A 26,234-nucleotide genomic window follows, 5' to 3' on the forward strand; every position below is an offset into this window, starting at 1 on the left:
GAGATTGAATCTGGAGGAGCGCTGCGATGAGCCTGAGATGGACTGGAAGTTTCCTCCTCACTGTGTTGTCTGGGATCGATAGCTCTATCTCCTCGCTCTGACCTTGGGTTGACTCCAGCATTAGAGTGGTTAGCGTTGGTCAGCGCGGCTTCTGTTACAATTAGCAGGAAGCTTTATTCTACATTGGCATAATCCCTCTGCATAGGCACACAGGGGTCAGGTTACACACTCTCACTCTGTAGCTCTGGAGAAATCCATTAAAATTGCTCAGCTGGAAATTCGCATTTCACTCGTGATTCTTTCTCTCTGAAAGAGGGTATGACAGGTGCCTGGTGAAAAAAGAGAGGATAACATAGAATAAGTTGGGTATGGTTGGAGGTTAAAGCGTGACGTCAGTGTTACCGCAACCTCACACATCTCCGCTGACCTTTGCTTCAACCCCAGGGACTGTCATCAGAGCTGCGTGTGTGTTTGTGTCTTCAGGTTCTGTCACGAGACCATTCTATCCTGCAGACAGTGTGGCAGGTTGTATTTTGTTCTTAAAGTGAAGCCAGATTCATCAATAAATTATTGACTGTGAGTTACTGGCACAGCTTTAACATGATAGGCTGCGTTGCCAGTTTTTCCAAGAAGAGACGAAAAATAATATATATCATGTATCATATACTGTAGCACACTTTCAAACAAAGCAGTCAAGACCTTTATTTGTGTTTTTCATTGGGGACAGTCTTTCAACAAGTCCTCAACCAAGTTCATAACTCGATATATTACATATATATGTAGATATATGTAGATAGATAGATATGTACAGTAAAGTAATCAAATGCAGCTTTAAGCGGATAACCATGAATGTTTTGGGCTGTAACCATGACTATCGTGTGTTAATGCTATTTGTAAGCTTGTCAAAGAAACATTAGCTTTTGGCTTTGTCAAGTTTAAATTTGAAATTATTCATATCTTAATGAAGTTGTTGTTTGTTGTCCTGTCTGAAATCTTTAAACGTCATGAGAGATTCATTTCAGCCTCCTGCTTTCGTTGTGAGAGATCCCGGGTTCAAATCCCGGACTTGTCCCTCGTTTGTCATGACTCCAAAGAATGGGAGATGGACGGGTTATATCACAAAGGTGGGCAATTTATTATGAAAAACGAAATTACTTTAAACGTTATGTTGTCAGGGGTTAGCTATATCCAGTGGTATAAAAAGGATTCAGATCCTTACTTAAGGTCTGGGGTTGGCTGTGGCTCAGGGGGTTGAGCGGTGGTCGACTAATTGGTTCGATCACTGGCCTCTGCTATCTACATGTTGAAATGATGCGGAACTCTTTTCATTTTTCTAGATTTGTACACAGAAGTCGACAAAAGCAGCTTTTGATTTCTATACGATTACCATCAATTTGACCAACTTAAACAACAATTAGCTGATGATGGTAACGCTAAAGTCGTTGCTGCTATATTGTATTGCCATATGGTAAATACTTGAATATGCTGCTCTTGCTGTTTTGCACTTTTTGTATTTTGTTTTTGTTATGTTTGTAAAATGTTTTATGTGAGGGACTGCGGATGGAAATGAGCTCAAAGCTAAATCTGGCACTGTTACGCTTGACACATTTTTAATGTTTTAAGTGTTCATCACTGTGCATTGTCCCTGCCAAATAAACGATTAAAAAACAAACAAACAAAAAACAGCTTTTATATGATGTGTATATTATTACGCTCACTGAGATGCCTTCCTTGTTTCGCAACCTGTGAATGGCTGAAAGCTTTTTTTGTAAAGTGCTATGAGTCATTATGGAATAAGATGTTTTTTCGGCCTTGTGATGACGCATTGTCCAGCTGTCTTCTTTTTCTAGAGGCTTCTTAAATTTACCAATTAACTTAAGAAGTTTGACCATTTTCCAACCCAAAAAAGTAACACTTCATCATTCAGTTTATCACATTCACCAAATTTGAGGAGACATGCTTGGTTTTCCACTGGAATGAAAACTGTAATTTGAAAAGTTACTAAAGCTGTCAGATATAGTGGAGTATAGTAGAAAGATCACAATTTCCCTTAAGATGTTTTGGAGGAAAAGTATAAAGTTGCTCTAAATTCAAATTGGTGCCGCTCGAGCCGAGTCATTAGGGTTATGGTTGGGCTGCCACTTAACATTTTTTATCTTGTTTGTCTGTGTTGTTTAAGTTGTTCTAATGGTCCAACTTTTCCTTTTAGAACCAATTATAAAAATTATTTTAATGAAGGCACAGGCGGGATTTTATTAAACTGCCGTACTACCTTGAGCTTTATTTATAGTTTGTATGTTTTGTATGCTATCAAATAGTATTTTCTTCGAAAGAAATCCCAAATGAGTTCCATGATCCCTCCTTGAGGCCTGAGTTGGATAAAATTAATTTGGAAACGTAACACTTAAGGGCCAAAACGAGTCCATATTTTCAGCGTCTGTTCTGATGGGACAGATTAATTTGCAATTCATGTTGAACTCATTAGGGTCGCTTTTAGATTCGTATCCATACATTGGTGGCTTTGTCCAGCAATGACACGGCACATGGTGCTACTTGTGTTTTGGACAATGGATTTGATTTCCATACAAGTCACAGAACAATGGCTGCCATAATATTTGACGTTCAGCAGCTTTCATGACGTAGGAATTAAGAGCAAACATAAATAGGGAGATTTAAGATTAATCAGATTTATTCATCTATTTGAGGCACCATTTTTTTTTTCATTTACACCATATAACACTATTGTGAATTGTGAACAAATTCGTTTTGTTTTGTTTGTTGTGTGTGAGGTTCAGGTGTAGTCCGTCCTCTCCTGTACTGTACTGGAGGTGATCACCATAAGGCTGAGACGTGTGGGGTGATCTGGCCCTCATTAAGGCCCTCCCCTGGGGTTTGTGAAGCAGAGTCAGGGGGGGTCGGGGGCCCAACTATGATGGATGTCTCCTGGAAGTGAACAGGGCACGGTCACAATAGACCCCTTAATGGTCCCCCAAAACGAGGAAATGGATGTGCGGCCCTCCAATATCACACACAATAACACACTCATGCATAGAGACTCACAAAAACCCACCCAAATCCAAGATATGACTCACACAAAGGTAGTCAGGTGTGCATAATGAATGCAGTCCGCTCTGATTGGTTATTGTTTCTTCCTCAGATCAAACATCAAAGATAAGACACCAGATTTTACATATTTGATGTAGCACACCCTAAAATCTCTTCCTGCTGTAACCGAGATGAACACACACACACACACACACACACACACACACACACACACACACACACACACACACACACACACACACACACACACACACACACACACACACACACACACACACACACACACACACACACACACACACACACAACCCATCACATAACATATCACAGCAGCATACTACTGATGGGACTCCAGAGGGTCCTGTCTCCCCCAGTCCCCACCTGCCACTCTCTGTCCCAGCTGAGGCCCCTCGCTGCATTACCATTCTCACTCCATCCCCATACATTTACACCAACGCCTTCACACGCCCCATTATACCGCTCTCATCTCAATGCTTACAATCCCCACTGTACACAGTTACCCTAAGCCCCCGCAGGATCAATGGCCAGTGGCCCTGTCTGGCACAAGGTTATTCACTAGGGAAGAAGCCTGGAAATTGGGAAATGGACGACAAAAAAGGGGGTCCCTCAAAGGTAAAAGGCTTATGATAAACTGCTGGATAATCCCTGTGTTTATCATAGGGGAGGTTTGATCTCACACTCAATAGGAAGTGTTAGGATGTTATGCTAAAACAGGGCTTTCAAACTGCCAATTAATTGAGCTATCCTTTTTTTGGTGGATTTCTTCTAAAACACATGGTGCCACCAGACGGTTCCATTCACCTGCCAGTGATGGGCTCTAGTGATTGGGAGTATGCAACCCCCCACCCTCACCCAGTCCCACCCTCCCCTCACTGTGCAGGCATACAGGCCAACCAATAGTCACTAGTGTGGTATGATGGCTTTGCATCCGTGATCATGGCCTATGAGTTATGCTTCCCAGAATTGGCCCCCCAGGCAAGCAAATGGACAACCACAAATATTGAGTATATAAAAAGGAAAATTATATTTTATTATATAATTATGTATAAATACATATTATACTGTGGCTCAGTGGATAGTTTGCTGGACTTAAAATCAGTGGATAGCAAGTTCGAGTCCCACTGCAGCCAGCATGTCGTTGTGTCCCTGTGCAAGACACTTGCTCCTGTGGGGATTGTCCACAGTACTGAATGTATGTAAGTTGCTTTGGATAAAAGCGTCTAACAAATGACATGTAATGTAATATTAGCTGTTTGAGAAAAGCAAGCATAATGGTAGATTACATTGGGGTTGACCAATCAAGTCCAGTTCATTTCAGAATCTGTGGTTAGCATAACATCCCCTACAACAATCAGCACTGGTTACTTTGAATTGGTTTGATTTGTAGTGCTCTAGAGACTAAATGGAGCCAACATATACACATATCATTAGTGTACAACACGGGGCAGAGGATTTTGATTAATGTTCAATTTGAAAGAGTAATTAAACACAATGACAGCAACATATGAGTGGTTAAGGTTTGCCAGAAGCCACACTGGACAATCAGATGCCATCTCTCCAGTCTGAATTGAACCACAACATTGAAAAGGTTCTTAGGTACTGTGTGACTTGCTCTATCGAATTCAGTCGCATTGACCCAGAGACACATTTTGAGTTGTATACACTGTTGGAAAGAGGAGATTCCTAGCTTTCTAATGATAACAGGATTGTTTATGTACTCCAAATATTAAACCAAATACATCACATTATATAATGACTGTCACCGAATCATCATTTTGAGAAAAAGGCCTTCAAAGTTTCCTTTTCTCTGGAATCCATCCATCTGATTGGTTATTAGCGGCTGATAAATGATCAAAGTGGTACGGAGGGAAAATATGTTGGTTTGGATTACTGGTCTGGGGGAAGCTCGCGTGTGTGTGTGTGTGTGTGTGTGTGTGTGTGTGTGTGTGTGTGTGTGTGTGTGTGTGTGTGTGTGTGTGTGTGTGTGTGTGTGTGTGTGTGTGTGTGTGTGTGTGTGTGTGTGTGTGTGTGTGTGTGTGTGTGTGTGTGTGTGTATTTTTTGGGCATTTGTGTGTATTTTGTTTGTTTCCCGGGGAAAACCCTCACGAGAATCACTGGCTGTTGTTATGCCAGCTGTGACATCAAGTTACTCCGTTCTCCGCTTGTAATTATGCAGTTACAAGCTTCAAAGTTGTATTTATCATCTGAATTTGCCGAAACAAGTTTAATATTCTAAAAGCCAAGACTTTGTTTATTTGAAGTCAGATGAAAACAAACTGTAACGGACCCTGCTGTGTTACCTATGATTCCTCTACGCCTTACATTCATAATGTCAGCGGGGTGGAGGGGGAGCAAAGTGCGAGTGAACAATGTTTTTACGCAAATCCACGTTTATTTTGAAATGAGCCGTTGCGACTTCCCACTGATTTCGATTGAGCGGGCCACATATCATGTTCAGGTGTATATTAGTATGTTGTGCCTCTGTGACATGTCTCCATGCTTTATGTTCAAAAAGCTCCTTAGCTTATCACGTATACTATGTTGGAGCGCTATCCAATAGAAGCGCTACGTTGTGATGCATAGTGATGCATAGTGATGTCATTATGTTACGGAAGTAAAAAACCATTACACAGAAACCTATTTAACTCTACAGGGAAGGGAAAGGGAAAGTAGTCCCAGTATCACAACATTTTCTTTGCCTTAGAAGGATGAAAACATATATTTAGATAAAAAAACATTGTCTGTCAATTAGTCTGTCTTTGCAGAGTTCATAAAAAAGCATATTTATAAAAGATGTATTATTTGGAGGGTGCTCTTCGGGGCAGTAATTAGCTCTTTGTGTTCAGGTAATGGCATGGGGCTCTTGGCTCTGAGGCTGAGACAGATTGCTAATGGAGGCACGCTTGTATCTCCTCCCATCATTCCTTCATCAGTCACCCCCCCTTTCATTTAAAACACTCTGTGAAACACAGCTTTTAAAGGGGCTGGTAAAAATCCACCACACCCACCTTTTATTAATGTCTTCAGAGTGTTTGTTTGTATAATTTATATATTTGTAAGTGTTCTTTTTATAAATATGTTTTTGAGAGGTGTGTCCATTGGGATACAAGAAGCATGATAGCAAATGCGTGCCTAATGACATTTGTGTGTGTGCGTGTGTGTGTGTGTGTGTGTGTGTGTGTGTGTGTGTGTGTGTGTGTGTGTGTGTGTGTGTGTGTGTGTGTGTGTGTGTGTGTGTGTGTGTGTGTGTGTGTGTGTGTGTGTGTGTGTGTGGGGCAGACTGTGTGGCTCCTCCCGCTCAGTTTATTGGAGTTTAAAGGGAAGACTTCAGACTAAGTGGCGGTAAGCGTTGCCTCAAACCGATCAGATCTACTCAAATCAGGGTGTGTGTGTGTGTGTGTGTGTGTGTGTGTGTGTGTGTGTGTGTGTGTGTGTGTGTGTGTGTGTGTGTGTGTGTGTGTGTGTGTGTGTGTGTGTGTGTGTGTGTCAGGTTCATTAAAGTGGGGCTGCGTGGAGGGATGGATGTATTGAAAGGAGGTCGTGTTGCAGCAGCATTTGAAACCTGAGTGGAAACCAGAGGACAGTCAGAGCATCCTGTCCTCCCTGTGTCCCCTTTGCTCTCTTTTTGTGCGTGTTTTTTTCTTTTAATAATGTCTCATTTACAACTCCATGGGAAACATTTTAATTTGCTGTTTTAGTTTGTGATACACCCCAAACATTTGAGAATACCTTAAAAAAAACAAGGGTACCTCATTGCTTATCTATTATTAGGAAAGAGAAAATAACCAACATATTTCTTATTCAAGACGGTCGTAGAAACAGTCAACTTATGGAACTGAAGAGGATCAAAAATGATAAACCCACAGATAACCATCTCCTGACTCAGCCGTTTTGCATTGTAATATATATTATAGTATTTTAGTGCCTTTCAACATTTTGTTTTCTGATCCACAACTTAACTATTTTGGTTGAGTCTCATTGCTTTCATTAAAACAGTTCTTTAGCTGCCCGGAAAAAAACACAGATGACTAAGGGACTCAATGATCATTTTTAAATGAATCCTTATATCATTCCATTGCAAGCACATACTGTAGGGCAGGCCTATTCAACTGGCGGCCCGCGGGCCAGATGCGGCCCAGAACCAACTCCCGAGTGGCCCAGCCTCCCGTAGCCAAATTCCTACACTAGTACAGACCTTGAACGCAACACTCCGCGTTTCATAGAAACCACCAAACCACAACGTAGCACGTTTTTTGAAAGTGCATCTAGTGGTGCTAGTAACGGTGGTCCTATGATAGCAACTCTAAAACATGTCTCTCTCAACTCTGAAGCGTAAACAGAGACAAAACGGTCATTGATCTTGTGGAGCAGATCCAAGTCAAGCTGGACCTTTTCGCGACCGACTTGAGCACGGGTCGGATGCTGCATTTTCCGACGCTCCCCAAACACATCACATCTCCGGCACAAATCACGGATGTGATGACAGATTTCATTGCGAGGTTGAAAGAGAACTTTGCCGGTCGATTGGATGGACTTGCTCTGCCCACAGAGGTGATGATGGGCTTTGCCAGAGACCCCTTCACTGTTGCAATAGAGGGGGACGTATCAACCCGAGCAAAGGAAGGGTTCCCCTGCATCGACAAGGGGAAATATACACTGGAACTTATTGACATGCAGCGCACTAACGGGCCATCGAAGTTTTGGAGTGATGTCAAAAAACAGCAGTTCCCTAACGTTCAGAAAGTAGCGATCTGTGTGCTCAGTATGTTTGGATCAACATACACATGTGAATCAAGCTTTTCACACAAACTCAATCAAAAGTAGCACTCGCTGCTCCCTGACTGACAGCACTCTTCACCAATGTCTTAGGATTGCATTGACATCCTATGAGCCAAAAATCACTGCTCTTGTTCAAAACAAAAAATGTCCCTTCTCCCATTGAGAAAGTCAGCGATGACAAATCACAAATGAGGTGATAGTAAGCACCTAGTTTACTATAGTAGGCGTGTAGTGTAGTATTCATTCATATAGTTACCCGTATCCCTTGTTATGGGTTTGTGCACTGAAGGGTTTGACAGTTCTTTCTGTATTCATTTAAATGCACTTTGTAGACCCTCCAGAAAAACGCGATTCTGCGATCGCAGAATTTACCACATAATCAGCAAAATGGCGCAGATTTCTAAAAGGCCGCATATTTATCAAAAGGCTGCATAATCCCCGCATTTTTCCACGCAAAATTGAGAAGAAAAAAAAGTTAACTCGTCTTGACGTGACGTCATCAGCTTGCGCATCACAGAATGTAAACAACACTGTAGGCCTATAGAGTGAACGTGTGGAGCTCACACGATAGAGAAAACATCAAGATGAAAATATCTAATCCATCTCATTTACCGACGAACATTTCTACTAAAGACCGGGCAAAAAGTGGGGGGAAACTATTCTGCACCCCGTGCAACTGTGTGTTGGAGCATAAGAGAAAATCGACGGTGACGACCCACTTTGATTCATTCAAACATTTGAAAATGCTTTCTGCTGCTGCGGACAAGAAAGCCAAACAACTCACGTTCACGAGGCATCAACCTCCAAAACCCTTTCGATGGCTACAAGAAACGAGGTGAGTAGCCTACAAGATTGAAGCTGCAGATAACGAACGAGTAAATGAAAACAGAATGAGGCGGAGAAGTGTGTGTGTGTGTGTGTGTGTGTGTGTGTGTGTGAGATCAAAATAGCGCAATTGCTTTTACAATAAATAAACATTGAATGTGTTTAATTGAATAGTAAAGGGGTTTAACGTTAGTGGCAGGTTGTGTGTGAGGGAGAATAAATAAGACAGCCCAATATTTTAAAAAAAATCGATAATTTTTTCCCGCATATTTCGCAACTTCCCGCATATTTCGCAACTTCCCGCAGTTTCACCGCATAAAATCACATAAAACCCCGCATGTTTAATCGCATAATCAAGGATTTTAGCCCGCATAATCAAGGAATTTAGCCCGCATAATCAAGGATTTTTGCCCGCGTTTTTCTGGATGGTCTAATTTTGTAATGTGTCTGGGTCAAATGTGACCAAAACGTATGATTTTTTTGCTATTACTTGAAAAGTGAAAAAATAGTATTGCTAGAGTACTACCTCTTTGTGTTGCATTGGAGCTCTTTAGCTGTCTTTTTTGTATTTGAGGACATTTATTAAGACTGCTATTATTGTATTCAGTAAATGCACTTTGGGATGTGCCTGGTTCAAAAAACATAACCTGAATATTTGACTTCAAAAGCAAACAAATGTAATGCTAGAACTGTGCAGTTTTTTTCAGATTCTGTTAAATTAATGCTAATTTGTTGTGTTTTTATGCACATTTTGACCTACCCTCTGTTAGATGAACAATGAATAAAAATTGCATGTTTTTCATCGCAGTAATATGTGTTGGTTTAAAATGTGTCACTACCCGCTTTTTACAGGCCGCTGAATGTCTGGCCCAGCTGAATTTTGTAGTTATAAAATCTGGCCCAACTGAATGTTTAGTTGAATAGCCCTGCTGTAGGGGAACAAATACATAAAAAACAACATCAAATCAATACATGCATTTTTAAAGTGTTGTTTGACAAATTCAATATTATGTACATTTATTATGCATATTCTGACTTTGGTTTATGTTAGTTTCAGCATTTTATATTGTTTTATTTAAAAAAAACTTTGATTCAAGAACAAATTATTGTAAAAAAAAAAAGGATTTTTGTCATTGGAGGTTTTTGGAGTTTAAATATTCTATTTATAAATCCATATTAGTTGAAAGCCTAAAGGTCAACAACAGACACTGACACTGCATGCATTAAAAAACCATGCACTATCTGTAATTGAAGAGATAAAATATGCACTGCTGTAAGCCTTTGAGCTCCATTTAAAGAGGTCTAAATGCTGATACAGAGCAGTTTGAAAGCGTACCGCGGAGGCTGAGTGTGTGTTCGGTCAGTCAGTCAGGTGTGTGGCAGGTGTGTTAGCAGATGTCCAGAGTCCCCAGCCGCTCATGCGGACCCTCTGGAGTCGTTTATCTCGAAATGAGTCCCATCTGCTAGGCTTCTGGGTGGAGATAGAGGTGAGCGGGGCGTAGTTAAGGGAAGACTCCTGTGTGTGTTTGTGTAGCACGGATGTCACCTGCGTGTGTGTGTGGATCACTGGAGATCACAGTATGGACACTGTCTGAAAGAGTGTGATGTCTGTCAACGTGACGAATGTGGGGTTGTATTATGGAGTGTGATCTCCGAAAGCACTATAGAGGCATCATAGAGAATAACCCCACTTACAGTAACATATTTATACGCTATGCATCTTAACTTTTTGAACTTCTTTCCATCTAAATAAGTTATAAAGTGTCAGTTTTACAATTTGTAAATTATACTTATTCACTTTATTGGTGAGGGGTAGACAAGAAAAAAATCACATAACTGTCCATCAGACTAAACATGGATGACAGCAAGGTAATGGTTAGCATAATTGGTTTAGCATAATTTCTTGAAAGAAAGGAGAAACAGATGCCGTCATTTTGTTTTACCATTACTCGATTCATCCATTATTTACGTTAGACGGGCTAACCATCTTCTCAGCTAACTGTTGGTAAGAAAGCAGATGTTGGGAGACTTTGTTTTCCAAAACTATTCCACTTTTTAAACAGTATTACTAATTGTAAAAAGTATTTCATTGATGATTATGTTGCACTACATTCAAATGTTTCTATTTTTTTTTTTTTACAGCACTAGAGCACTGAACTGTCTTGGGATACATTGTGCTATGTAAATAAACTTGCCTTGCCTTGTCAAACCAAACTTAATTTTCAAATGTATATTTTGCTCGAAATGTGCGTTGGGTTGCACTAAAGTAAAAGCTGCAAACGTTTTTGTTTACTATCATTTTTGGAAATAAAAGTTGCTTTTATTAAACTTTATGATAAATTGGTTTTGCAAAACTTAATAAAATGTGTATGTTGACGTCACGGTCATGCCCCGCCCACAAATCTAAGACAACAGAGCACCACGGACTAGACCTCCAGTCGTCTTTTGAACGCATTACACATGTACATGGATATACATTTTTTCCCATTCAGGCAAACCACATTAGCAAGTTTAACCAACTCAAAATATGCTCGTTCATCCCGCTCCTCAAAAGGCTTGGAAACTGTTGCTGTTTTTTAAGTTTTAGATAATTAACTGATTTTAGAGTGTAGGTTACACAGCTGTCAACGTCATGAATGTAGTTAAGCTATGGTGAATCACAGAGATGGCAAAAGTACACACATCGTTTTCTCAAGTAGAAGTAGATACTCGTGTTTAAAAATACTAAAAGTAGAATTACTGACTAAACTTCTTTACTCAAGTAAAAGTAAAGAGGGCTTTGAAATGTACTTAAGTAAAAAGTACCCATAACTAGCAGCTGTTTTAAAGAGTACCTGACCTCCCTTTATATTAATAGAACAATAATGTCATTGTTAGCTAATGAATGTTTCCATGCTGAACAACGGCAACATGACAACGTTTTCATTGGCCCCTCTTCTTTAGAGAAGACCAGGAAATTATGGATTCATGGATCGTGTTCAAATCAATAGGCACGCAATGACTCTAAATAATAATGATCACGCCACCAAACACACATTCAAACTAAAGGATACAGCCTGTTTGGGAAATGTAAGAAGTAGAAAGTACAGGTATTTGGGTTCAACATGTAAGAAGTAGAAAGTACAGGTATTTGTGTTCAAAATGTAAGAAGTAGAAAGTACAGGTATTTGTGTTCAACATGTGAGAAGTACAAAGTACAGGTATTTGTGTTCAAAATGTAAGAAGTAGAAAGTACAGGTATTTGTGTTCAACATGTGAGAAGTCAAAGTAAAAAGTCATCAGAAAAATAAGTACTAATACCAAAAAAATGTACTTAAGTACAGTAACAAAGTGTTTGTAGTCCACTACTTCCCACCTCCTGTGAATTACAAAAAGTATGGTATGTAATAGTACTATAATATATCAGTTTGATGGAAAGGTACACCAATAAAACCACATGTTCAATACATTTTTACCTCAAATCAATATATTGTTGATATACTGAGATTCATTTGTTTCAATCTTACCCAGATCAATACCATCTTCTGTCTTACTAATTGATATGTTGCTAGCAGTTTCTCTTTACAATATTTCCTTTCTGTGTTTTCAGAAGTATGATGCCCAAGGCCCTGGACGGTCAGATTGTGATGGAGAAAACGCCTCGTTACTTTGTCACCGTGGAAACGCCAGCACGAGTCCATGCCATGTCGAAGGATGTGAAGCTGATCGTGGTTGTCCGTGACCCCGTGACCAGAGCCATATCTGACTACACACAGATAATCTCCAAGACCCCCGACATCCCCGCATTCGAGAGCCTGGCCTTCAAGAACCGCACTAACGGTATTGATCCTGCTGTTTGGAGCATGAACTCCGTACGACATCACATCAAACAGACAAACATGGGGTCTTCCTGGCTATTGACCCTTGAGCTTTTTAGATGTATCACTCTGTTTGTTCCCTCTTTGTCTCTAAAATTCTTAATGTAGGCAAGAACATGCAATACATAACACTGACTGGCAAACAATCCCAAGTGCAGGTTTAAAGGCAAGAAGCATGAGACAACTCAGCTTCATTAGACAACAGGCGTTTAACAAAACAGACTCAGGGAATGTGACAAGAATGGTACAAGGTACATACATTCAAGGTTATATTTAGAACACACGAGGTCCAGTGTGGAGGAATCTATTAGCAGAAATAGAATATCATTTTAAAGACAATTTTTTTATCAGCTGAAACAAAAAAACCTGCATATTAACTTAGAGTGAGACCATCATATCTACATGGGAGCCAGCCCTCTTCCACAGAGTCAGTCATTTTGCATCACTATGTGTGTAAACTTGTCTGAATTGTGTTGCTCTTAAATTAGTGTTATAACGGTAATGATGGCTGCTCAAAGACGCAAAGATCCAGAATAACACAACGGCGATACCATGATTTTGCACTTGCTGTGTGTTGTTATTTCTTGGAAAGGGAGAGGTGAGTGACAGGGTGTTCATTTGATTGAAATCCACAACCTTTTGGCAACATTTAGCAATCTATGATCTATCTGCCACTAAATGCAATTACATTTTCCTTTAAATCAGACAAACAATTACTTCTTGAAATCAGCTAAATCAACCATGCCAGCAGACTTGGATGTGTGGCATTTGTGCTGTGGAGGTGAAGCAATAAAAGTGCAGCAGCAGTGCGAGTTGGATGTGAGCTGCAGGGAGTGAGAGCAGATGGAGCAGCTTCAGAGCTGAAGCCCAGGTGAAGAGGATCAAGCTGACCAGCCTCCATGTCAGCCAAGTGCTGCGGAGGTCTGCCAGCACAGAGACCAGAGATGATCTCAGGTCTGAAATTATTAAACCTTATCAAACTAAAATGTAGGCTTATAAATATTTGATATTAAATATACAAATATTTAAATACGAAACTATGGACTAGTGCAATATTCAAATCGATACTGGTAATTGTAAGATATTTTAAAGGCAATATATCTTCACAATATCATTCTGAATTAAGTATTGTAAAGCTGCAGAAAAGTACATGTAAATATTGTTTCAAAAGTGATAATTCCCTCTAAAATCACAATTGCAATATCAGCCAAAATAAACAAAAAATGTTCTGCAAATCGTGCACCCCATTTCAGGTGAACTAACATTTTTTGTAAAAACATGCCTGAATTCCTTCTCACCAATACGTTATTTTCTGGTTAGGGCTAGTGTCACATAAACCTACATATCAGGATTTTGAACGAGCAATTGGAGCTTTGGGTAAGGAGCAATTGTAAGGTCTTATTGAATTTATGGATTAGTAATGCTGTAGTTGAAGGTATCTAAAGGACATTTTAGATTTTTTTTTGAATTTTTCAAGAGAAATATACTGTATACCTCGTGTTTCTTCATTTGTTTTGGCCCTTATTGGAATAAAATGGGGTGTGATCCTAAATTTGACCTTTTGCAAAGTGTATGGAAAATCCCCAAGAAGTAGGGGAAAAGCTGGATATGTAATCCGGCAAATCCGGATTTTCGAGGCCAAAACCCTAACCCTGTACTACTGTAGGCAAAAAGCTCATTAGTTAAATACAACATTTAGTAAGGGTTTGAGAGGATGGGGGAAATTAGGATTTTGAATAAAGAGCCTTGGTGTCTCTGTCTTGTCTCCAGGTGAGATCGACTCTCTGTGGAGCCCGCTGTGGATCGGTCTGTACGCCCAGCACCTGGAGCGCTGGCTGGCCTGGTTCCCCAGGACCCAGATTCATCTGGTCAGCGGGGAGAGGCTGATCTCTGACCCGGCCGGAGAACTAGGCAAGGTCCAAGACTTTCTGGGTCTCCAGAGGATTGTGACAGACAAGCACTTCTACTTTAACAAAACCAAAGGCTTCCCCTGCCTGAAGAAGCCGGAGGGCAGCAGTAAACCTCACTGCCTGGGGAAGACTAAAGGGAGGATGCACGCCCCCATCGACCGGCAGGTGCTGCAGAGACTTAGGGAGTTCTACAAGCCCCACAACCAGCGCTTCTATCAGATGGCCGGTCAGAACTTTGGATGGTAGTGACCCATGATGCTTTGGAATCAAGAGTTGTGTTGGCTTTGGTTAGAAGGCTGAGCAATTTAAGGAAACAGATGGAGTGCAAAAGATTCAGAGAACTAAACCACTTGAACGCTTTGACCTGCAGAGAGACTTCTCAGGGACTTTATTATGAAAGCCCGTTGTCAATGTACTCACCTCTATCAATCAATCCATCATCTTGTCCAAGTGTTTGAAAAACAGCAGCCATTTGTCTATCATAGATGTTCAGATGTGCTTTTGTGGAATTGAACAAAATCTTTCCTTCGCAACTTTTTGGTTTGTTGAGCAGCATTCACATGATAAACCGTCTCTTCGTTGACGTTGCAGTTGTGTTTCTATGAAGAGAGCGGTGTTGCCTGACCAGGCGGAAGAGCTACTTTTGGTGTTGCGCACCAATCTAACTGCGCTCAAAATTCAGATTATTTCGATTTTGATCCCGTTACTGCTGACCTTTCGACGCGCAACCAATCAGATTACAGCTGAATGAAGCGATGCAAGCTAGCAGGGGTTGTAACGATAGAAACAAATCTTAATTTAATTTATTTTCACAGCAATGCTCTGTGCCCAACCTCAGGGTGAGTGGGGAACAAATAGCGTATCATGTCAATGCAGCTTTAGGCTACTTATTTCTATCCCAGGTGTTTAAAAAGACGTGTCTGTGCAAAGTTGCTCATGAAACATGGCTGCTGTAGGTTACACCTGTAGAAAGTTGAATAGTGGAATACGCAGTTTAGCATTAGCGTATCTGGTTTGCAGTTTAACCCTGCATGAACAAGTTGGTAGTGGCACAATGATGCATTTTCACATTCCTGAATTTCCATCTTTCTTTTTCTCCTTTGTTTCCAGTCTCGTTGGTTAAGAAAAACAGGGCAGTCAATGCATACACTTTAAGAATAATACTCCAAGCATTTTTCCTAAAACGGGGGATGAATCTTTAATGTAGCGAGCAGCAGAGGGCTGAGAGAGAGTCTTCATAGGAGCTGTGACTGAGTGGTTTTTTATTCCTGAATAATGAATGTGATAGATGGATGTATGGGAGCGGGTGTAGATCATTGCTTCCTCGCCTATTGGCACTTTTATGTGCTAGACTTAGAGTAGCATCCAACTGCAAACCCCCCACTGTACCTTGAGTGTAATAAAGGGACCACTGGAGAACAACCACAACAAGAGCAGGTCCAACCACGAGGTCCTCCTGTATCTTCTCACTGTGTGACTGTGAGAAGATACAGGGTTGTCTGTTTTCAGTTTGCATGTATTTGCACTAGTTTGAAAGCATACTGATTAAATTATTTTCAAGCAAAAAAGGATCTACAATTCATTTATTGTGTTGATTTTTTTTTACATTTTCTTATTGTTTGCCATCAAATGCTGTTGTTATAAGGTTTCATTGAGCTTTAATGAGTGGGGTATGGTTAATGCTAAATACGAACAATATTATAGTGTATTTGCTTTGCGAATCTAGAACTGCTTGATTTATTGATAATGACCTACAGACGAGTGGTGGAAGAAGTACTCAGATTGTAAAAGTACTGCGTCCTGCATTACAACATCTTAACGAAAAGAACAAAAGTAGTGGCACAAAGAAATACCTAAAGTACCAAACGTATTATACTTATTAAGCGTAATGGTCCATTTCAGAATCATATATTTTAATTGACTGAATCATGATTATTGATGCATTAATGAGTTCCATCACAGCTGCTATCTTAAATATATGTAAAAGTGTGTTTATTAGTTGATTTATATTTTGAATTAGCTAATAATCTGCATCTGTAAAGTAACTAAAGCTGTCCAATAACTGTAGTGGAGTACAAATTACATTATTGGCTTCCAAAATCGTAGTGGGGTACAAATAGTATAAAATGTAGATATTTAAATGACCTAAAAATACCCAAAGATTATATTTAAGTACAGTACTTCAGTAGATGTTCTACTACTCTACACAACTGCTACAAAGTGCCTTGTTGAAAAGATGTGACAAAGTGGGTCCTGTTATATTACCAAGGACATGTATTTAGTTAAGAGTTATACTCTTGATTTGTTTGGCTGATTCTAATATAAAAGAGGTAAATTACAATGAAATAGTGACTTCTGTAACAAAACACATTCTGGTATTCGCAGTCCTGTGTGTGTATACATATATTTTAGATGAAGATAAAAACAAGAAAGATGTATTTTAATAGGAAAAATGTAAGTCTGCCTTCTTAAAGAGAAAAATAGTTATTGTAATGTCTCAAATAAGAGAACACCGCCATCTGGTGGACAGCAGAGGGAATGCAAGGAAATGTCTTGAAGAAAACACATTCAAAACAAGCTGCTTCTTTATTATGACATTATCTCCTCCTTCACCTTTAAATAATATATTTTCATATAAATGTAGTCATATTAATATTAGGTTGCAAAAAAAAAAAATGGACTAAAGAAACACTACACAAAAAGTGTCACCGTAAACAAATCTGACATACACAAAAAGACAACAGTCCATGCGTCAGCATATATTGCAACAAAGGATCAAATATAAACTGAATCAGGATAAATCTTTAAGTTGTCTACAATACATTTCACTTTGAGTTGAACATATAAATAAACATAATATACATTTTCAAATGCACTTAAAATACAGTAAATTGCAAAATTCCAGGTCTGGTTTTTCATGAATACTATTTGTGTGAATATACATAAGAAAAGTTCCCCTTCATGTAAAGAGGTTTAAAAGAGTGGGCTCTCGCTGATGAGTTTTGGCACTTTGCACAGACAGCTATGTTTCCTCTCAAGCAGTTATTAGTCAGAGGAACAGCATCGCCCTTTTCAAACTGTGACATGCTGTTGGATCAGAAGCACGCTGCTGTAGGTAAAGGCACTCAGCATGGCCTGTAGGCACCCCCCACCCATGTAACACTTTACACTCAGCAATATATTCATGTGGGTGGAGCTATAGTCCTCAGGTCCACCTTCTGTTCATTCCTTCCATGGCAAGACAAGTACTAGTGTGATCTAGGGATGAACACCTGATGAGGTGTTTTAAGCTACTGAATGCTATTTGGTTCATATTTTGGGTTGGAGGCAGTGTATCATTATTCCTTATTAGAATCAATGTGAGGAGCTCCTTATTAAACAATGTGTATCTTTAGCTGAGTGAGCCACAGAGACACACTTCTTACTCAATGAATACAATCCAAAGGACAGCTAACCGAGAGGCTTGAGAGTCTTAAGAGTGTGCTTGTTTAGAATGGAAGAGCTGAAGGACCGTTGTTGAGGCTAGTCATCACCATAGAGCGTTATCTCAGTTTATATCTCCTGAGCTTCACCCTCCTTCTAACTCACAGGGTTTAAGCAGTGACCCTTCATATTGCTTGGGAAGAGGTATACAGTTAGTTTACACACACTAACGCAATCATAAAGCCAATTATACGGTGTCCGGTTCAACACAGCTCCTTACAGGTTCTACACGTAACATCCATACGTCATCACCAACTCCATTCTGAGACATTAGAATAGTTTCTGTAAACAACCGAGACCGCTGCTGGACCTTTATCCTGCAATTTAGACTTCATGTGATTGGATTTAGTGAGGAATCTGTTGGAGTGCTTTGCAGCTGCAGGAACAGAAGAGTTTCTGGTAACTGTGAGGGATGGAGAAGGTTACAGGCTGCTGGGAAAATCCTCTCCATTATGTCTGTATTCTTTGGAAAGTTAAGCTCCCAACAGGTCTTTACCCACACTGAGGTTAAGAAAATGTCTGCCTGGTTTGCTTTCAACATACCTTCACCATTGGGCAGACAATTTGATTATAACAAAAAGGTCTGATTTGATGTTAATGTTACAAAAAATACATGCTAGGAAAGAAAGTAGAAACCCTAATCACTCAACCCTTAACTCTCTGCAGATGGGTGGAACCGTGCCACAAAATATTTGCTGGTAAAAATAAGGGTTTGGCTTAATAACAATTATACGATAATACTTTCTTGGCTATTTTTGCTGATCCGGTATATCAATTACCTCCTCCTCACTCCTGTCAGGATTTAGATTTGAAACTACGGTAAGTTATTAGTACATTGCCAACAAAATAAAATCTGTGCATGTTGCATTCCTATTACTGTTTTAAGCTAGCTACCTAAAATTATGTTATATCCAATTGTATCTTTTAACATAAAACCTGTGGTCTATAAAAAAGGTTGAGGACACCTAAAACCGTGTTGATGGTTAACTATGTCTTTTTATACCCTATTATTTTGGTGTCCGCTAATGACCATAGAATATTGGAGGCCATTTTATTTACATTTGAGCTTGGAGAATATTTTCCATGTCTTATTTACAACAAAATGTAAAGTTAAACTTGTAACACAAATGTACTAAAATGCTTGGTGAACATAGGTAGACATGTAGGAAGCTTAAGACACAGTAATCATTATTAATTAGATTAGATGTTTGAGTTTTACATTTGGCCAGAAACAGAACTCCAAATGAAAGGTGTTGCTACCTATCTGCTAGATTTTGAAACCGTTTGCTAACAAGCCCTCGATAACTTTACAGCGTCTCTTATCCGTTTGAAGATTGGAACTTTGTGGGTAACCAAGCACCTCGGTCTCATGCTGTTTACGGTAATTATATTATTGTTCCACACTGAGCAGCCAATGACCTGCTGATGTATCAGCTGCCAACCGTTCTCCTCAGCAGTACTCCTCGTGCTGCGGGTCGGGCAGGTCGTTGAGGTCCAGGAAGAGGGAGGTGTTGGAGAGTTTGCGGACGTTGGGCGACAGATCCAGCAGCTCGTCGGCGTTGCTCGGCACAGAGCTGATGTACATGTCCCAAACCTGCTCCGGGGAGTCCAGCTCCAGCAGCTTCTGCTTGATCTTCAGGTTCTTCTCGATGTTCCTGCGCTTGTGCTTGAACTCCAGGATGGTTTTAGTGTAGCGGTTGATGGTGGTGACGGAGGACGCCATGCAGGCTGTGAAGGAGCTCCATGCCAAACTGAGAGAAAGATACACACAGTTTGAGATCCTTTCTACTTTTTATCCATATATTTATCCATTATTTTATATTTTATTAACTACTCAAGAGGTGATAAACAATCATACAACGGGCTGAATATATGGACTTAATATCATAAGAATGTGTTAGTAGAACAGGAAGACGGAGAGAGAAGATAATAGACAAATACTAATCAACATTACAAAAATAATATGAAAGGATCATTCAGAACCTGACAGGGAAATCTTGTTTTTGTGAAATAAAAATAAATAAGTATGTGCTATTATCTTGAAATATTAAATGCTTATTCACCTTTTTTTTCATAATCAACACATACATATTGTGTGACAGGGGAACACAGCTTGTTATTATAATTAAACATACACTACTTTCAAATGATATATCACCCCTTTTTTTATGGCCTTTCTCATTAAACTAATAAATGTTGTTAATAATGTTTGTGTTTAGTCCACCACAATCCTACTGGCACAAAGAAGAGTAAAATATGACTAATAATCTCCCCTAAGACAGTTGAAACTGAACAATGAATGGATGTGATGTGAATGACTGGGGACTCACATGTAGGACCAGCTGTAGTCCCAGGTCTGAGGCTTCCAGTCCTCTGGGCCCAGGCTGACAGTCAGCTGGAAGGCTGTGGTGAACATCATGTGGGCCACCATGCCCAGCAGACCTGTAGACAGAGAGTGACCAGAGATGAGAGAGGAAATCACACTGGCCCATTTCCGATCAGACCCCTAGCACTCTGTGACAGAATGAACTCCGTCTGTAGTCTCAATCTGAGCAGAATGAGGCTCTGCTTTTTAAGGTGGAGGGTGTAAATGGTAAACTTCGGAATGAACTTCTCTATCTACGACAGGAAAAGGAACTGGCGAAAGTTTTTCTGATTTGAAACCTCTCTGACAAAAAGTATTAAAAGATAATCATAGTAAAACTCAAATAACTATTTTTTGTAAACCTCTTCTCATTTTAAATGAGCCGCTTTTGCAACAGTCCTGTACATACAGGATTGTTGTTTCCATTTGTTTCACAGAATAACATATCTGCGTTGCACCAGGTCAGGTAGAACAATAGGTGAGGTAAAGACAGATGCAGACTGCTGTGGGTATAGGGAGAGAGTGTGTAGGGCAGGGGTCTCAGACTCAATTTACCTGGGGGCCGCTGGACATAGAGTCTGGGCAAGTCTGGACCGCTTCAAATATTCTGCAAAATGGACCTGTACTTTGACTTATTGAAGTTCATGGTGGAGAAGAGCTGTTCACACATATATGTGCTCCCAAAAAGGCACATGGTCCACTTGAACATCCTGGAAATCTCAGGGAAGGAGGGGGGCAATTCTCTCATGAACTGTCCAAGCTTGTCTGCTTTCCCATTCACTTCCCTGAACTTGGCTTTGAGCTCAGAATTGCACTGCAGGTCGATGAGCTCCATTTGAAGCACACCAGGGGCATTTTCCACATCAAAGGAGAAGGGGTCTGCAAACATTTGGAAAGTGGCTCTGTGTGTCTTGAAGTCTGCAAACCGCTGATCGAATTCCTCCTGTAGCTTCACAATGGCATCAATATACTTCTCACCACTGAATGCTGTGCCCCTGTCCATGAGAGCCTTGCATGCTGGGAAATGGCAGAGGTTTTTCTGAGGGAGCTGGGCTTTCCATAACATCAGTTTTGTAGAGAATGCTCTGACATTGTCATATGCTGCACTAACAAGCTGGCCCTGGCCCTGCAACTTCTTATTCAGAGCATTCAGCTCCTGCGTGATGTCAACAAGAAAAGCTAAGTCCATGAGCCATTTGGGATCACTCAGCTCGGGAACAGCCATCCCACCCTTCTCCAGCATGAATACTTTCAGTTCTGTTCTCAACTCAAAAAACCTCTTCAGGACGTTTCCCCTGCTGAGCCAACGTAACTCTGTGAAGTAGAGCACATCCTCATATTCTGACTCAATTTCCTCCAAAAAAGCACGGAACTGGCGGTGCTTTAAGCCCCTGGATCTGATATGGTTGATGCATTTCACAACGACAGACATCACATTGTCAAACTTCAAGCATTTGCTGCAAAGGGCCTGCTGATGGATAATGCAGTGCAGAGCAATAGCCTCCTCCACACCCTCCTCCTCCAGTTTTCTTTGAACAAGTGCCACCAGCCCGTTTTTTCTCCCTGTCATTGATGGCGCTCCGTCCGTCGTAATTCCAACAAACCTCTTCCATGGCAGACCGATATCCGCAATGGCATCACACAGTTGCTGAAATATCTCCTGAGCGGTGATCTGGCCATGCATTGGTTTCACTGTAAGCAACTCCTGTCACTTCAAAATTGTCATCAACACCACAGACATACATTGCGAGCTGAGCGGTGTCAGTGATGTCTGTGCTCTCATCAAGAGCCACAGAGTATGCACGGAAAAGTTTGGCTTTGTCGCACAGCTGTTCATATATGTCACTTGATAAGTCAGAAATGCGCTCTGCCACTGTGTTAGCTGACAGGCAGATGTTGTTGAACTGACCCTTCTTTTCCGGACAGACTATACTTGCAGCCTGCAACATGCATTTTTTTACAAACTCGCCTTCCGTAAACGGCTTTCCCGCTCTAGCAATCATCTCACTCACCACATAGCTAGCTTCGACTGCTAAATCAGCCTCATTGCTTCCTTTCTTGAAGAGATGTTGTTGCTTCCATATAATTTTTTTTAGCTCTGTGACTTTTTTTTCTCTCTCTCATCTCCCAGGTATTTTGCATACTCTGCATGTTTAGTTGAGTAGTGACGTTTGACGTTATACTCCTTGTATACAACGATTTTCTCTGTGCATATAAGGCACGTTGCGTTTCCCCTGTACTCAACAAAAAAATATTCAGTCTCCCACTTCTCCTAAAATGTTCTGTAGTCATCATCGATTTTTCTTTTCCCTGAAAGTTTTGATGAAGACATGGCGATATATTTTGCTTCCACTCTGTGTCACTTTTGGATCACGCATTTGATTGACGTGTGGCGGAGTTCCCTCGGAGGGGGGAGGGGCGAGGGAACTCCGCGCAGCAGTTCCCTGCCAGCAGCAGCAGCAGCAGCGGGAAAAATAGCATTGAAATATAAAGCGCAAACGTAAACGCGCGGGCCAGATTAAAACTATTACATGATATCAACAAAGGGGCCATGAGAAACTGTAAGTGGCCCGCGGGCCTGGAGTCTGAGACACCTGGTGTAGGGTCATACTGTCCTGACACCCTACTGACCAATCACTGCACTTCTCTGCAGTCACCACTTGGTGGCAGTGTTTTATCATGTAAGACTGAGTACCTGTTGGAACAGCAAAGTAAATCTTGCTTTGAGTGGATGTTATACATGAATGCATTTGACAGTCGTAATAAAGTACATGCTCAAGTTGTATATTTAACCTTCCTGTTGTCCTTGGGTAAAATCTGACCTTTTCTCATTTGATTGTATGTCGGTATAAAGGTTTATTTTATGTTAGTGCCAGGAAAATAACATGTTTACTTGCATACGTTATTCCCAAGAAAATAATTATGATCACTTTCATTAGGTTTTGGATGTTATGCATCTGTGCTCTTGTGTGGTCAATTTAGGTCAATAATTCAATATCTTTTCCTTTTTTAGCCGAGAAATAAGGGTTGATTTTGTCTAAAAGAGGTCTATTGTGTTAAGGTTGAGTGATGCAAGCAGGACCCAAATGCAGATAACACTGATAATACCTTTTTTTCAAGGAAAATAATATAATCTGGACAAACAGAACACTCCCCGGTGAACTCAGTCACCAACAAAAGACAAACCAACACTGAACACAGGCAGAGACAAGAATAAATACAGGGAGGGGTAATCACGAGACAGTCGGGCAGGGGGGGAGAAACACAAGGGCAACAGGTGAACACAATCAGACAATTAGGCACACCAGGGAAACTAACGACAGGGAGGAAAAACACAGGGAGAGGGACCAGACAATACACAAGGAGGAAAACATGACAGGGAGAACCGAACAGCAAAGGAGGGACGCATCACTAGGGCCACCAGGGTGGGTGGAAGGGGTCAGGAGGACGGGATTGAGCTGATAACCCAGGGGAACAGCGGAGGACCCGGAAGGGATCTCAGGCGGACGGCCCAGGGGCAAGGCAGAGACCATGGAGGGGGTCTCGGGCGGACGGCCCGGGGGCAAGAAAGAGTCCATGGAGGGGGTCTCGGGCGGACGGCCCGGGGGCAAGGCAGAGTCCATGGAGGGGGCCTCGGGCGGACGGCCCGGGGGCAAGGCAGAGTCCATGGAGGGGCGAAGGCCACAGCGGGCAAACTCAGGGGGCCGAGCATGAGGGCGAAGGCAGCGGCAGGAAGAGTCAGGGGGCTGGGCCAGAGGGCGAGGACCACGGCCGGGAAAGTCAGGGGGTCGGGCTCGAGGGCGAAGACCGTGGCTCTCAGGGGGCCGGGCTCGAGGGCGAAGCAGGCGGCGACGGAACAACTCCGGAGGACGGGCAGGAAGGCGCTGACGGGACAGCTCCGGAGGCCGGGCAGGAACCAGAGCCGGTGGGACAGGCTTCGGCAGGATCCCCCAGGGAAGAGGACCAGGAGTTGGCAGGACCCCCGGCGAGACAGGTGGCGGCGGGACCTCCAACGGAACAAGACATGGGATTGGCAGGACTCTCAGTGGGACCTCCAACGGAACAGGACATAGGGTTAGCAGGACCCCCGGCAGAAGAGTAGTCGGCGGGACCCCCAACGGGACAGGGACATACAGATGTAGCACTGAATTTCGGACTCCAGTTTACAGCTTCCTGCCTACGACCTGCCAAAGACCAGTATAGAGGAATGTTAAGCCCTCCCACTATTTTCCAAGAGGGCGTTGTCAGATTTTCAATTTCAGGTTTTAACCAGGAGATGGCGCTTCATTCACAAATACAGAAAGACAAGTTTCATGGACTTTCAGTTGTGTTTTGAAGAGCATTTGAACACATCAATATTTTAGATCAACTAAAGTATATCTAATCTTGTAATTCAATAATATATAGCCTTTATATATTAAATAATCATAATGTAAATGTTTACATTACACTTCTTTATTTGTTATGCTCATACTTTAACCTTTACAATCGTTTGCTTTAATATGCAGTATATTTTTGTGTTTGCTTCCTCCTGCTCCCTTTCGGACACATACTGTAGGATTTATTATTATTATTAATATGAAGATATTATTAAGATAAGATAAGATGTTACTTTATTGATTGAACATTTTATTTTAGAATGTGCTGTCCCACAGTAATTCAAAAGGCTTACAGGTCACATTCCGACCATTATTTAAAACAAAAGGTGCTTTCACACCGTCTACAGTTTGATTTGTATAGAGGGAGCTCTGTCAGTTTTCGAATGACCCATTTGCTTTCGGGGAGCCCTATTTTTCAGAGCACATCCTGCTACTAAATATGTCACACGCACGCTCTGTTGACTGGCGCAGCAGCGCGGATGCGATCAATTGCTATAAAAACACTCTTCTACTAATATAGACGGTGTCACTATGCCGGCGGATGTGGCCGTTGTTGAAGCCTCTTCAGGCTCCGCATTGGCAGGCCTCTCCCTCGGTGTGGAGCTGTCAAGCTCGACCCTATACGCCGCTTACAGCCGGCCAACTAAAAGTTGTTTTCCGTTCACGTTGTCATTTTTAGACTCCTTCGCTTCTTTGCTTGTGAATCCAAAAGCTGTTACGCTTGGCTGTTTTCGTTTAGCCATATTTTTTTATTACACAGCCAGAGTTAAAAAAATATCAATATGAACATTTCAAATACCGCGCCGGCATCACCGCCATAACCGTAGCAACGTAAGTAAGAATGCAGCGCCGTCACGTACAGATGGCAACACCCAGACATATTCACAAATATAAAACAAATATTCAGAAACTGTAATGAACAATAACTATTATTTATTTCAAGAACTGTTATTTACAGAAACTCAACATTTCTAATCTGTGTGACACAAATATGCACGATTGTTTTGGGCTCTCCCTATTTATCTCAAAGTCGGCCTTCAGGGGAGCTCCCTCCCTCTTCGGGGGAGCCAAGCTCCCCCTAGCTCCCCCCCATTTCGAACAGTGTCTGTGGCTGAATGGCCAGCGATTAGGTGCGCTGCCTGCCGTCAGATTTCATTTAAAAAACAGATCTGATTTTAAGACTATTTCTGCGCTCATAAAGAATGATAAGAATAAGAATAATGCGTATTGAACTTGTTTAATTAATTAGTGAGTTTATTTAACACTAGAACCGCCAATCGGGTCAATTTGTGTGATGTGTGTTGTGTGTGTGCAATGTAACTTTTTTCAATAAAATATTAAAGTCTCCCAGTCCGTGACTTTTCCTGAAAGTGTGTTATGTAGCACCCTATGTTGTTAAAAATTGCATTCTAATAGCGGGATTTGACGGGTTTAGGTAGGCCTATACAAAAACCTCTGGCGATTCTAGTGTTAAGGTAATTAGGTACAGTAGAAGCCCTTTTTTTTTATCAGTAACGAATTTAGCAGTTGAACATAAAATTCAACTAAC

At 41.2% G+C, this 26,234-nt stretch overlaps 2 protein-coding genes across 2 annotated transcripts in view; one reads left to right on the forward strand and one right to left on the reverse strand.

Annotated features, from left to right (window-relative positions):
* Positions 1-16,017, forward strand: part of hs3st3l (heparan sulfate (glucosamine) 3-O-sulfotransferase 3-like) — a 21,008-nt gene extending 4,991 nt beyond the window's left edge. The window contains 2 exon segments of the mRNA XM_079659342.1: positions 12,281-12,510; positions 14,319-16,017. Coding sequence (XP_079515468.1) covers positions 12,281-12,510; positions 14,319-14,704 — 616 coding nt within the window. The 3' untranslated portion in view covers positions 14,705-16,017.
* Positions 16,018-17,025: 1,008 nt separating this feature from the next.
* Positions 17,026-26,234, reverse strand: part of gsg1l2b (gsg1-like 2b) — a 39,948-nt gene continuing 30,739 nt past the window's right edge. The window contains exons 4-5 of the mRNA XM_079659343.1: positions 20,272-20,383; positions 17,026-19,692 (exon numbers count right to left, since the gene is read on the reverse strand). Coding sequence (XP_079515469.1) covers positions 19,392-19,692; positions 20,272-20,383 — 413 coding nt within the window. The 3' untranslated portion in view covers positions 17,026-19,391. The remainder of the gene's footprint in view (positions 19,693-20,271; positions 20,384-26,234) is intronic.

This window comes from Notothenia rossii, assembly GCF_949606895.1.
Source record: "Notothenia rossii genome assembly, chromosome: 11".
NCBI classification, from domain to species: Eukaryota; Metazoa; Chordata; class Actinopteri; order Perciformes; family Nototheniidae; genus Notothenia; species Notothenia rossii.